General features: G+C 34.3%; 1 protein-coding gene across 4 annotated transcripts in view; it reads left to right on the top strand.

Moving 5' to 3' along the window:
- The first annotated feature begins 1,769 nt into the window (after positions 1 to 1,769).
- The window catches only part of LOC140444088 (uncharacterized), a 47,854-nt gene continuing 35,486 nt past the window's right edge, over positions 1,770 to 14,137 (top strand). For all 4 annotated transcript variants that reach the window (XM_072535764.1, XM_072535756.1, XM_072535737.1 and 1 more), the window contains exon 1: positions 1,770 to 2,226. In XM_072535764.1, coding sequence (XP_072391865.1) covers positions 1,923 to 2,226 — 304 coding nt within the window. In that variant the 5' untranslated portion in view covers positions 1,770 to 1,922. The remainder of the gene's footprint in view (positions 2,227 to 14,137) is intronic.

The following is a 14,137-nucleotide window of genomic DNA, read 5'->3' as shown; positions in this document are numbered from 1 at the left end:
ATACTTAACGCAATAGACAATACGAATTTCAATGCGAATGATACCTTATACGTAAAACTAAACTATAAACGATAAAAATATATATATAATACAATGTTTAATCCAATCCTATAGGACTACAATTCTGAAGATGGTAATCGACAGATTTTGGTGATTGGTCTCACATATTCTCCGACCTGAGTTTTTACTTTAACGGACCTAACTTTGTTATCCCGTCCCATGTAAGTCTCTATAATTCGTCCCAGAGGCCAAAGCAAAGGAGGATTGTCTTCATTTTTAACAAGTACTAACTCATTGAGCTCAAGATTGTCGGTAGGTATCCTCCACTTTGGTCTATGCTGTAATTGATTTAAGTAATCCTTAACCCATCTTTGCCAAAATAATTGCTGTGTTTAAGTGAATATTGCAATAAGACAAAATATGTGGTTTCTACAAGATGGCGCTCCACCGCAGGATTGGAAGTGGTCGTGACGCACTTATTTCATAGCCACCCAGAAGTCTAGATCTTAACCGCATGGACTTTTGCTTTTGGGAGTTTATGAAAGAGAAAGTGTATTAGGTATGTAACAATAGGGGACGAAAAAAAATTGAGGGTTAGAATAATTGAAACTGCAAATCAATTTCGTCAGAAAAATATGATTTTTCAGCGCATTCGGTTTTCCTTATTAAAGCGATACCGAATGTGTATTGAAGAAAATGAGGGTCATTTTGAACATTTATTGTAATATTGTATTTATAGAGGTTATAGACATTTTTTGTACTTGATAATTCATTTAACCCATTTATTTAGTTGCACGTAATTTTTTAAAGGTTACTTAATGAAAAGGACCGTAACTCAATAAAAACTGTTTTTTGAACAAAGTGATGAGGCAAAAAAAATTAAAAAATAATGTGTTAAACTAATAATACCACAAAATTCATTTGATTTGAACTTACTCAAAAGTTTGGGGGGATTTAGGGCTGCACACCCCCCTTAAAATTTTTCTGTGCGCTTAGATTTTGTTTTTTTTTTGTATGAAAAATGCTTTCAGAACAAGAAAGTAACGTATCTATTTTTATTACAAAATGTCAAGTAGTTTAGGAGATAATACACAATTTTATTTTGTAACTTCAAATGGCTGTAACTTTTTCTGAGTACACTTTTGTACTAAGGTAAGTTGGATTCAATCAATTTATTTTGGTCATCGGAATGCGTGATTTAATTTATGACATAACTTTTTTAAACACCCTGTATAAGGAAATAGGAAATGGAAGTATGTATAACGTTAAGTTAGCTACAAATGAACCGTCAAATTTGTGTGTATGTATATACTGTGTCTCAAATATGCTTTGAAACAGTACATTTTAATTATATTATTTTATGGAATCGGGTATTTTTTAAATTTAGATAAAACACGAACGAATGAAAATTTGTCTCTTTTGATATTAGTTGCAGTTAGTTATTAGAGAAAATTTTATAATTGACCTTTGGTAGATTATCAAACAAACTTGGCAATACTGTCAAGACTTTCAAAACACTAGTTGCCAGATTGCAACAGATGTTCAGCAGATTTCAATTTTATGACTATTTTCTTATAATTTTGGGATGAAGTGGTACCTGAATACCTTAAATTTAAATTAATTAATCTTCTTTTAAAAACCTAAAAAGAATGTTTAGTAAAATTAATTTATATGGCATGCTCTTTCGTGATTTATTAAAACGACATGGCAACCCTGCCGAATACAAAACTCTCCCTCTCATTTGTATCTAACTTCACGTTCACCGACACTTTCACTTTCAGATTAGTATGGGCACTTTCTCTATGCTTTTGCCTATTATAATATAATTTATTCATAATAACTCATATTCTTGAAAAATTGATCAAACCATTTTTTTTTCAGTTTATATTCTTAGTAGACAAAATTTTACTTCCATTAATAAAATGGAAAGAAAAGAGCACAATGAAGATACAGTAAAAAGTATTAAGTTTGAGAATAGTATTTTTGTCAACCCTGAATTCTTAAAAAAAGAACCGGATCCAGTTTATCAAGATACTTATATTAAAGACTATGGACTTGGAGATTCTGATGTTAGTTTGGGCCATATTAAAACAGAATTAACAGTTGAAGATATGACATTTGATCTTGATCAGAACCAAGATGATTTAGGACTCCAGTATTCTAATAGTGATGTTGATAATATAAAACTAGAGCATACTGCTAAAGGAAGTCGAAGCAGTGAACATGGTATGTATATTTACAGTGCAAAGAGTTGTGAAATTATATTTAAATTTTCTTTGAAGTAAGAATTTCTTTTCTTTATTTACTTAAGGGGTAAATGGCATGTAATAATATATATTCTGCCTATTTAAAAGAAAGTTATGGCAATGAAAAGTTTATATTTTCAAGATGTCTAGATCTATTAATACCTGCCTTTACCTATTTTATGAAAATTTAATACCAATTCGTTGGTATTTCAGCCCTATCAACTCATGCCTGTACAATACATACTTTTTCATGTTATGGACCAGGTATACTGTCTTGGTGAGTTGTGTTTTGTGTGTTCAAAATCCTGGTTTTTTTTTCTATCATAGCGTATGCATTTTTGAACTTCTTCCAGCTTTGGAACAATTTATTTTGTAGCTAGACCTTAACTGGCAAGTTTATTAACTCTTTTATTGCCAAGCATTGCCAGTGTGACTCTGAATGAAAGAATTGCAAGGTAATAGTTAATGAGACTGTGAATTAACAACAAAAGTTTTTGTGCTGGTCATAGAAGAAAAAAGCAAAATGAAACCAAACAAAGGATTCTAAGATGAGATGAAAATGATAAAATACTAGTTCACAAAAAGGATGTCAAAAAGCGATGGGAAAAGTACTTTTAGTGCATCAAATTAATAATTTGACAGAAAACCAGTTGAGTAACGGAGATAGTAACAGCAATGGACACATAAATAACAAATGAAGGAGTTGTTCAAGGTCTTCAAAAAATAAAAAATGAAATGAGTCACACTCTGGGAGTGAGTGAGGACTGAGGAGGGGAAGCATAGCTTTCTTAGCGCCTTCATACCAGGAGATGGTTTTTAATTTAATTTATTTTATTATATTATTTATTTATATTTTATTTTATTAACAAACACGAATGGAATTGATTTACTACTCCACATAGTGTGTGGTTATTTTGGTTTTTTTTTTTTTTCATACCACTATGTGATTCACTTCACCAATCAATGTATTCAGTCCGTAGCCCACAATAAGAAAGCTATGCTTCTAAAAAGTAAAGTAGTTGGACCAGATGATATTCCTGGAGAATAGTGGTCAGCTTTAGACAAGACAGTTACAGTTGGCTAACAGGCTTCTTAATTAGAATTATGCCAGTGGGACATTTAATATCTTTCATTAATTTTTATTTTTATTAATTAATTATTAATTAATTTTATGCCATATAGTGCTTTATGCTTATTCTTTAGTAATATTTGGATGATGGCTTGTTTAATAAGGGTTTCTCTCTTTTATCTTCAAAAAGTTCCTGTATGTATTTTCCCCATCTTTCAAGTTTTTCCGGGTGTCTGAAATCAGTCTTCCATTTTTATGTAGTAACAATTTGACCATTTTTGTTCAATAACAAGTTTTTCTTCTTTTTGTAGTTCCTTCTCCTATCGGAGGTTGGCTATCATCACAGCTATCCGTACCTTATTGTTGGCTGCTCTGAAAAGATTTACTGAGATGCAACTATACCACTCTCTTAGGTTCCTTAGCCAGGAAATTCTTCGTCTTAATATGGATCTTTTACCCATGATTTTACCTTGCATTATGAGCCTTAATATCTCATATTTCGGCCTAAATATTCCAGCTTTCTTGTTTTGATGTGCTCTATGACCTCGTAGTCCTTTTGTAACCTTCTTAACACTTCTGCATTTGTAACTCGTTGGGTCGATGGTATTTTCAAAATCCTTCTATAACACCACATCTCAAATGATTCCAACTTCTTTATATTATCCACTTTTAGTGTCCAGCTTTCTATTCTATACAACAAAGTCAAGAACACATAGCATCTTAAGGCTCTTATCCTCAGCTCAAGGGGAAGGTCTCAATTAGCAAACATTGTTTTTATTTTTATAAATGCTTGTCTTACAATTTCAATGCTTGTCCTTACTTCTATACCTTGGTCATTGTTTTCATTTACCGAGGTTCCCAGATATTTGTAATTATTCACTCTTTCTACTTGTTTTCCCTTGATGTCTAGCCTTCCTACTGTATGTTGCTTAAAAATAACCATGCACTTGGATTTCTTAATGTTCATTTGTAGTCCATATTTTATAATGACTTTAAGTAATCTATTTACTAAGTGCTGCAGTGCTTCTAGAATTTCTAGACTATCTGCAAAAACAGCGGTGTCGTCTGCAAATCTTATGTTCAAGATTTTTCCGTTTATTGATATACCCTGTTGTTCCTATGATATTGCTTCCTTAAAAATAGCTTCGCTGTACAGATTGAATAACAATGGGAACAGCATGCAACCCTGTCTAATACCTCTTTAAATTTCCATAGTTTTTGTATCGACATTTTCGATTCTAACCTTTGCTTTTTGATTCCAGTACAAATTAACAATAACCCATATATCTCGACTATCCACATTCTTTTCTTTTAACAGTTTTACGAGTTTCTGATGTACTCTATCAAAAAGCTTTTGATAATCTATAAAGCAGACATAGAGATCCTTGTTCATATCTAGTCGTGTTTGTCTGAATTTCCTAGTCATTCTCTGAATCCAAACTGGGTGTCATCTATATCTTCTTCTATTATTTTGTATAGTCTTCCATTATTTTGAAAAATATCTTAAGTGTGTGGTTTATTAAGGAAATTGTTCTGTACTGGGAGCATTCTGTCGCATGTACTGACTTTGGTAGTGTTACAAACGTGGGCAGCAACCAATCTTTGAGTATTACTCCTGTTGTATATACTTTGTTGAACAGAACTGCCTATACTAAAAGTATATGCAGTGTTTCTTTGTCAATACATTTCCTGTTTGTTCCTGTAGTTCTTCTTGTATCATTCTATCATCATCGAATAGTTTTATTATGTATTCTTGCCAAAATCTTAGTTTATCTTTGATGTCTGCAATGAGTTTACCATTATCATCTTTGATTATCCCATAGTGTGCTTGCTTTTTGGTGCTTGTTAGTTCTTTTATTTTTTATGCATATTAAAGCTGTCATATTTCCTGTCATACTCTTCTATTTCTATGCATTGATCTGTTAACCACTTTTCCTTGGCCTTTTTTATCTCTACTTTAATTCTACTTTGTAGTTTTTGATATTTTTGCTCATTTCTCCCTTTGGCTTTTCTCCTCTCTTCCATTAATGCTAGAATTTCTGAAGTCATCCACTTTTGTTTTTTATTTGTCTTTTCAGGCTTTAAATTTTCTTTTGTAGCCTTTAGTAATGCCTTCTGAAAATTGCTCCACTTTTCATTGACATCTGATGTTAAGATTTCTTCTCCTACTTTTGTTAGATTTGAGTTGACTTGTTGGATCACTTTTTGATGTATTTCTCTTTTTCTTAATTTTGTATTGTCACCTAGTCAAAATTCCCCAACATATTCGTCAACTTTTCCTCTCCCGACTTTAGCATTAAAGTTCCCCATTACTATTATAATGTCATCTTTTTTAATAGATCTTAAAATTGTGTCTAACTCCATGTAAAAATGTTCTATCTCCTTTTCATACTTATCTGCTGTCAGTGTGTATACTTGAGTTAAGTTAACTTGTTGTATGTTTGTCTTCAGCTGAACTATTATCACTCTCTCTGAGTAAAGAGTGAGTCTTATAACTGATTTATTAGTTTCTGTGTCTAACAAGATTGCGACTCCATAGCGATGAGCCGGATCGTTGTTTCCAGCATAATACATCATGCGGTTTTTGGCTATAAGTTTGCCGGTGTCTGGCCACTGTACGTCAGTTATGCCCAGTATATTTATTTCCATTCTGGTCATTTCTTGTATTAAATTGTCTAATTTTCCTAGCTGTTACAAGTTTCTTACATTCCATGTTGCAAGTCTTATTGGTCTACATTTGTGTATTCTTAGACGTAGAATTTTATTATCTAAACGATGATTTTGCTTGCTATCGACCTGGAAGGCCTCGTCTTTTACATGATCTTTTCCTTCCCTGCTGGATCTTGGTTTCCGGATTCCATGATGTTCTGTTGAACCTTTAATGCAGTGGTTTCCTCTTGCCTTCTGCATTCTTAGAGTCGATTTCTCAGCTCCAGGACAAAAGATCTACTACCTACCGACTCATCTGCCCGAAGCCGTTGGTCGGTAAGCAGGGGATTGCTTATATCGGCAATCACTCTGTCCCTATCTGCGTTAGCCATCAACATTGATGTTTTCATTGCAGATTCGGATTTTTATAACAAGTTGGCATTGCCCAAATGACAGCGTCATAAAACTGCTTACTCACACAATGAAAATATGGGAGAGAGTAATTAATACACTGATATGTGAAGAAACCGAAATATCCAATAATTAATATGGTTTTATACAGGGAAAATCAACAACACATGTAATTTTTAATGTGACACCTCATAAAAAATACATGAATAAAGAACTAAACTTCTTCTACGGCACTACAGCCCAAAATGAGCCTTGGCCTCCTCTATTTTTTGCCTCCACCCTTGTCTGTCTGTGGCTGCTCTTCTCCATACACGGACTCCTAAAAGTGCTTGTGCGTCGCTGCTTACTGTGTCTTCCCAGCGCTTTCTTGGCTTTCCAACTGGTCTCTTTCCCTGCATTCTGGCGTTCAGTGCTCGTTTTGGTAGCCTATCCTCTCCCATTCGTATCACATGTCCGGCCCATTGCAATCTTTGTATTCTAATGAAGTCTGACAGGGGTGTTTCCTTATACAGTTGATAGAGCTCGTTGTTATATCGAATTCTGAAGATTCCGTTTTCCCTCACAGGTCCTAGTATTCTCCTCAGTACTTTTCTTTCGAATGTGTCGAGTTTGTTTTTGGATGTTTCTTTCAGGACCCATGCTTCGCTGCCATAACATGCTATTGGCCGAATTAAAGTTTTATAGATTCTCATCTTTGTATTTCGGTGGACACTTTTAGACCGAAATATATGGGAGAGGGCAAAATAAGCTTTGTTTGCCTGCGTTATCCTTTTTCGTATTTCTCCATCCTCTGCTCCATCGGCATATATTTCTACTCCCAGGTATGTAAACTTTCCAACCGTTTCAATGTCATCTTCATGCATAATGTTTTGTGGGATTATATTTCTTCTCGTCTGTACCATTATTTTTGTTTTTTCTGTGTTAATTTCCAGACCTAGCCTTTTCGTTTGTGTTTTTAACTCTGCGTATGCTTCCTGTGCTCCTGTTGATGTTTTACTCATAATATTAATATCATCGGCGTAGGCAGCCAGTTGAACCGTTTTATTGGTCAGTAGGTTTTCTCGTCCAGTTTGCATTTGCCTAACCGCATACTCCAGTGCCAGGTTAAACAATGTTGGTGCCAGCCCATCTCCCTGCTTTAGTCCCTGCGAGATTTTGAAAAAGTCTGTCCGGTTGTTTTGTATTCGTACACATGCCTGAGTTTCATCCATTGTGGCTTTAATGAGTCTAATCAGCTTATGTGGTATTGCTAATTCTGCCAATATATAGTATAGTCTGTCCCTTTTGACTGAATCGTATGCCTGTTTGAAGTCTACAAACACGTTGTGAACATCAATGTCGTGTTCCCACGATTTGCTCAAGACCTGCTTGACTGTAAATATTTGATCCATTGTCGATCTTCCCCGTCTGAAGCCCGTCTGATATTCTCCAATAATATTTTCTGCTAGTGGTTGGAGTCGCTGGTTTATAATATACGTGAGGACTTTATACGCTGTACATAGTAGAGAAATTCCACGGTAGTTTTTGCACTGGAGTTTGTCTCCTTTTTTATAGATTGGGCATACTATACTTTTCTTCCATTCGTCGGGTATTTTCTCTTCTTGCCATATTTCTTTGATAAGCGCGTGGATATGACTTGATAGGTGGTTGCCACCTACCTTATACAGTTCTGCTGGAATCTCGTCAACTCCCGGGGCTTTATTGTTTTTCTGGGTCTTAATAGCTTCGAGAACTTCCTCTATGGTTGGAGCTTCTACTTCAACTTCGTTCTCTTCTACATGGTTCGTACCCATTTCATCTTCCATATCTACTTGTGTTCCAAGTAGGGTCTGAAAATAATGCTTCCAGGTTTCTGTGACTTTCTGTTGCCCACTTTCATCTGATTATTTGCCCACTTTCATCTTTGCATAGGCTTGTTTGAGGTTTATATCCACTTTTCCAAAGAACTAAACGCTCATATAGTATTCATTGATTTTGAGAAAGCATATAAGAGAATTCCTTGAGATGTTATGTGTGAGAGTTCGATAATAGAAATGTTTGAAGGAATAGCAATATCGTTATTCACTTTAATTCTGTCAACACTGCTTTGTATCTGTACCGGCGGCTATTTAAAACCAGCTGGTTTGTTTATCTTATCAATATAATCTCACTTTTCTCTATTATTATCAGTGTTGGTGTTCTACACTGAATATTACTTTTTCTCAGTGGATTTTCACTTGTTTTATTGCTTTTCTCTTTATAATCACTTTTGGTATTATCATTATAGTATTTAATCTTCAGCATCAAGAAATTTTCGGGATTATCATAGTAAAAGGGTATTTAATTTATATTTTTAATTTTTATTTCTGTTTTTTTGCTGCAAACTAAGGTAATTTTAAACTTGTTGGGTTTATACATAAAAAATATTAGTCATTTAGCTATTCGAATAGGGGACCACGGGGTACAATGAAACACAAATTTGTTTTTTATTTTTCCTGTTTTTGCATTTAGGTATATCAGTTTGAAATGTGTTTTAAAAGATGCCCTTCGGAACTAGGAACTGACTTATAGTAGAACCAAAAACCTTATTATTAACTATTTTGAGTAATAATCAATTCGTTTTAAAAAAATGTTTCATTGTATCCCACCACTGGGGCACAATGTAACATATATAGGGGTAAAATGTAACATATATAAAAACGACCAAGTTGTACAATAAACCAATGAGATTGCTTTAGAAGTATGCCCAATAAAAGTGTTATGCTATAGTTTTATTCCAATAATAAAAAAAAATAATATAAAATCAAAGGAAAAATAATTCAAACATTGATTATAGTAGTTAGCCAATATTTAAATTAGTGAAGTCGATTCCGAAAGAAATAAATTGTTTTTGGCATTGGGTTGATCCCGCAAAAACCGGGTTCTCCAAAATCATCTTAATTCTATTCTCAGCGACTATTGATACATCTGGAACTGATGGCTCTATAAAAGTGTTATGTCCTATTTTTCTGAAAAACTTTACTTCGAAATCTCCGCTCGTATTCTTTTCTTTCATAACAAGTCCAACGTAGAACTTCCTATTATGACCTATCCAGAATTTGTCTTCATTAAGAATGAAAATGTCTTCAATTGCGTATAAGTCGTCATCAGTCTCAATATAATTGACTACATCTTCTTCAGATGCAGACTGAACCTCTTCGTTTTTTTTATTTCTTCTTAGTGTCCTTTTTGCTATTGATACCGCTGTTTTATTGCAATTACAGTCATTTCTGGAATACTGGTTGCCATCATACTTTTTCCTCTTGCTCGACCGTTTCTATTGTTTTTCCTACTCCCTGCCTTGAAAAATCCTCTAAAATCTTTAAGTCCGCATAAGGAAATTTTTACATTACTGATGGTAGTAGAAGTACTGGGGTCTTAAAAGTTGTTATTGAAACTTGAGGAGTTGGCATTTGCATCGATTTCCATTGTTAAGTTGTTGATTTTTTCAGCAGGAGCATCACCTGCCGGTGTACCTCTTTTACCTGATAAGTAGCTGGCAAGTCCGCCATTGGTCGATCGGTAACGTAATTACATAAATAATCGGCAACGGTGAAAACATGTCTGTCATATGGGTAAATCCCTGTTTTCTTAAAAGCAGCAGTGATGTTTGGTGGAGTCATTACTCTCTCTTGAGCAATCTTTACAAAACCAGCAACATTGTAAATATTTGCTATTTGTTGAGGATGCTGCATCATCCAAGTATCTATTGCAGCATTGTAATACGTTTTGAATGGCTTAAACACTCCAACTTGCAATTTATTGGTGGAATGTGGTGGAAAAGTTAACATAGTCACTCCATTTTCTTTGCACAAATTAAGTGCATCCAATGATAAATGACTTTCGTGATTGTCGCATAATATCAGAGTGGGTGATTGCATGCTGTTTTTTGAGTGGTGGATGAAATGTTTAATAACTTCAAAAAATAATACAGAAGTTATCCAGCCTGATGGATTTGCCAAACCCGGCGGTCGAACTTTCGACACCAAATTGTCTTTGTACCTGGGGTAATCGAAGGGTCAAATTTTATTATAGGAAATTTGGACACCGCGGCGTAAAGCAGGTAGGTAGGTAATTAGCGGCGATGGACATTTGCACCCAAGCAGGACAAGCGGGTTTTCCCAATATTTATTGTCACGGCGGGGGGCGTGGCACTTGTGTACTTGTGACTAAATTATTTCAGTTGTAATTTATTTCTTGTTTGACGTTGACTTGTGCACGTATACGGATATTTAAAAAATGAGTTTGATAAAAAGTTCCCGTGGTCGAGATTTATTAGTGGTGGAGCATCATTCGTTCTCGAAACAGAAAGTGTTAAAAAGCGGCGAGATATTTTGGCGCTGCATCCAAAGAAACACTAAGTGTTCCGCAAAAGTGTTTACAATAGGCTGTGAGGACCTCACCATCACAAGAAGTGATTTGGTACATAATCATGAACCCGATCCAAAAAAGCTTGAAGTAAAGATGGTAACCAATGCATGTAAAAGAAAAGCCCAAGAAGACATATCGGAAAAGCCTGCCAAAATTACAAGAACTGCTGTTGCTGAGTGTGATGCCAATTGGCTGACGGTTCCTGACATAGCTAGCATAAGAAAGAACATTTATAACTGTCGTCGTAAACTGTTACCAGGTCCGTTACCAAGAAGCATATCAGAAGTCCATAACGCGGTTAGTAATTATTCTCCTAAAACCTGTCGCAATGAAAGTTTTTTGTTTTTAAATCATCCTGAATTAAATGTAATTGTATTTTCATGCGAGACAAATATTCGTTTGTTGTGTAAATTAAAAACTTTGTATATGGATGGTACATTTTCATACAGTACCAAATATTTTCTACAATTATTTACTATACATGGCTTGGAAAATGGACATTATGTTCTTTTAGCATACTGTTTGTTAAAGGACAAATTGTCAATGACATACAAAAATTTATTTTCTTTATTAAGGTCTAAGATTTTTGAAACATTTCAATTATCATTAGAGCCAACTGAAATATTTGTGGACTTTGAAAAAGCAATTCACTGTGCTTTATTGTATATGTGGCCCAATGCAAAAATTAGTGGATGCCGTTTTCACTTAGGTACACCAAAAATGGTTTAAAAAAATTCAATCTTTGGGTTTGGTACAAGAATATAAGGATACAAATTCAGAAATTGGAAAATGGTTAAGGCATACGTTTGGTTTAACTTATTTAAATCCAGCAGAAGTTGAAGAATGCTTTCTTTATGATTTAATGTCATATAAACCTATAAACGCAACACTTGATATATATGCAGATTATTTACTGGAAAATTACATTTTCGATAGCGCTCTATTTCCACCACACATATGGTCTAATCAGAATCCGGCTATTGCGAGGACCACAAATGCCTGTGAATCCTTTCATTCGAGATTTAATTCTTCTTTTTATTCAACACATCCTTTTATTTTTATTGAAAAGTTAAAAGAATTTCAAGTAGACATTTATGTCAAAATTAATAGTTTACATATATCAGCAAAAATCAAAGATACTACTGTTAAGGCTAAATTGGAATTTTTGGAGAAAATGATGGATAAACTACGATCCCAACAAATACGTAGGTTAGATTTTATAAAAGCTGTATCTTATCATTCCTATAATAGCAAATAAATCATTGTATACAAGTATATTAACGGTAAAATGTACAAAAATTAGGTACTAGTTGTATTATATTTAGATATTATTACAGTTATAAAGAAATAAAATGCACATTACTTTTATTAAAATAAATAAATTAATTAATTATGGTATTTTATTTATGTCGCAGCTATATTTATTTGGTGTCGAATATACCTATAAGATAAAAACGGGATTTTGGGGCTGGTGTCGAAAATTGCCATTAAATTTTAGTCGCTACCTGCTTAGTGCCGAAATTTCCTACGCCCGCCAAACCAAGAGTACCAGTGGGACTTCCTGCACCATACGAGGCTTAAAGTGTACACGTGGAAATATCATGACGGGGGGGATACAGTTGCCACTCGCTGAGATGAAACACTGATGTCACATTAGTACCCATTTCAGCACTAGTGCAATTGCTGACCTGCTTAGCTCTTTGTTCAGCAATTATTTTTTGAGGCTTCTGAACTGTGCATGTGCCTATTTCATCCATATTAAATAATCGTGTTCCATCTGCAAAGTAGGGATTTTTGTACACTGCTTGCAAATTGTCGAATATACTTCTACATTTGCCCTTGTGAAAGAAGTAGCTCGGACATCCCTCAGGCGTTCTTTGACTGAGTGATGGATTTCTTTTCAAAAACCCATAGAACTAATCTTGTTCTGCCGATTTGTTAGCGTCCCATGAAATTAGATATATTATTTTATTTATTACTGCCATGACATAGACAACTTTCTTGCATTCCGCCACTGGAAGACCATAAAACATTTTAGAACACATTAGCAAATACTCTCTCAGTTTATTTTCTTGTTCTACATTAAACACTTGTCGGACATTGTAGTGCGAAACATACTATAAATTTGTATCACACTCATTGTCTTTTTTCTTTTTCACATACCTAGATAATGTTACGTAGTTTACATTTTTTAATTATGTTGCCCTTCTGATAGAGTGACCTTGACAAACGAGCTCTACACCATCTTTCACAGGGCCGCCGCTACCACGTGTGCCAAGTGTGCATCGCACACGGGCGGCCAAAAGCAGTCCACTGGTGATAATACTTTTTTAAAACGAAAATGAATTCAAATAATTAAATAGTAATGATTCATATAATTCTGTGAACTCTAATATTCCAAACAATAATAATTATTCAGTACGTGATAATACTCAAATGCGTTTCATTTATCATGTATACTTCTTTTTTTCATCCTAATCTAAAAAAAATGTCAGAAAATATTATTTATTTTATGAACTGCCGCCCTTTTGCAGGTACCGTCATAAAGCAGTTTCGGGAAAACTTTTTAATTCAATGCGGCTGGCGGCTTTCGGACTTCTGTTATTTGGGATTTCACACGTATATACTTTACAAGAATTTAGGGAAGTGTTTGTAAAGTTTCTGTTATAATATTGTTCCTATGGTTATGTTTATAGATGGGTTATTATGCCTTATGTTCAGTTTTAGTTGAGAATTCGATGAATTTAGACACGATTTTGATAAACGATTTTGTTTGTAAAATATAGTAGTGTACCCGTTTCTTTTGCACAGTAGGTACTGTATTTCGAAGTAACGTCGAGATCAGAGCAATTTTATTCGTATACGCGTTACGGCTACATATTATTTGGAGAAACATTATTTGGACAACTTGTTTGAAGTGTTTTTGGATTTATTTTGTTAAATTCGCCCAGCTTCGTTCTTAAGTGATAATTTCAAAATGTCCGAAAGAAAAAGAAAACGACTTTCAGGCTTTCAATATAAAAAAATAAAAGAGGCAAAAACTGTGGAGAAAAAAAACTTACCGGTGCACTGGAATTATTTTTGATGAAAAACATATATATTTAGGACCTTCAACTTCAAGCGAAGTCCAAACCATAGAAAAAAGTACCAAACAATTGAATATTCCTGCGGATAGAGACAGAGGATTTGATGACAATAATAGCGATAGTGGGAGTGCTGATGCTGAAACGCCTGAACCTGAAACCACCAAACAAGATAGAACAATTAATGTTCCAGTTAATCTGGATTGCAGTGTAGGAAGCTCCCGCATATACTTGGTTTTAGATGATCCCGGAAAATGGCCTGCAAATATGAATCCGGTTGCAAATGTGCA

This window comes from Diabrotica undecimpunctata, chromosome 1 (genome assembly GCF_040954645.1).
Source record: "Diabrotica undecimpunctata isolate CICGRU chromosome 1, icDiaUnde3, whole genome shotgun sequence".
Taxonomy (NCBI): Eukaryota; Metazoa; Arthropoda; class Insecta; order Coleoptera; family Chrysomelidae; genus Diabrotica; species Diabrotica undecimpunctata.
This window is presented reverse-complemented; position numbering and strand designations above follow the sequence as displayed.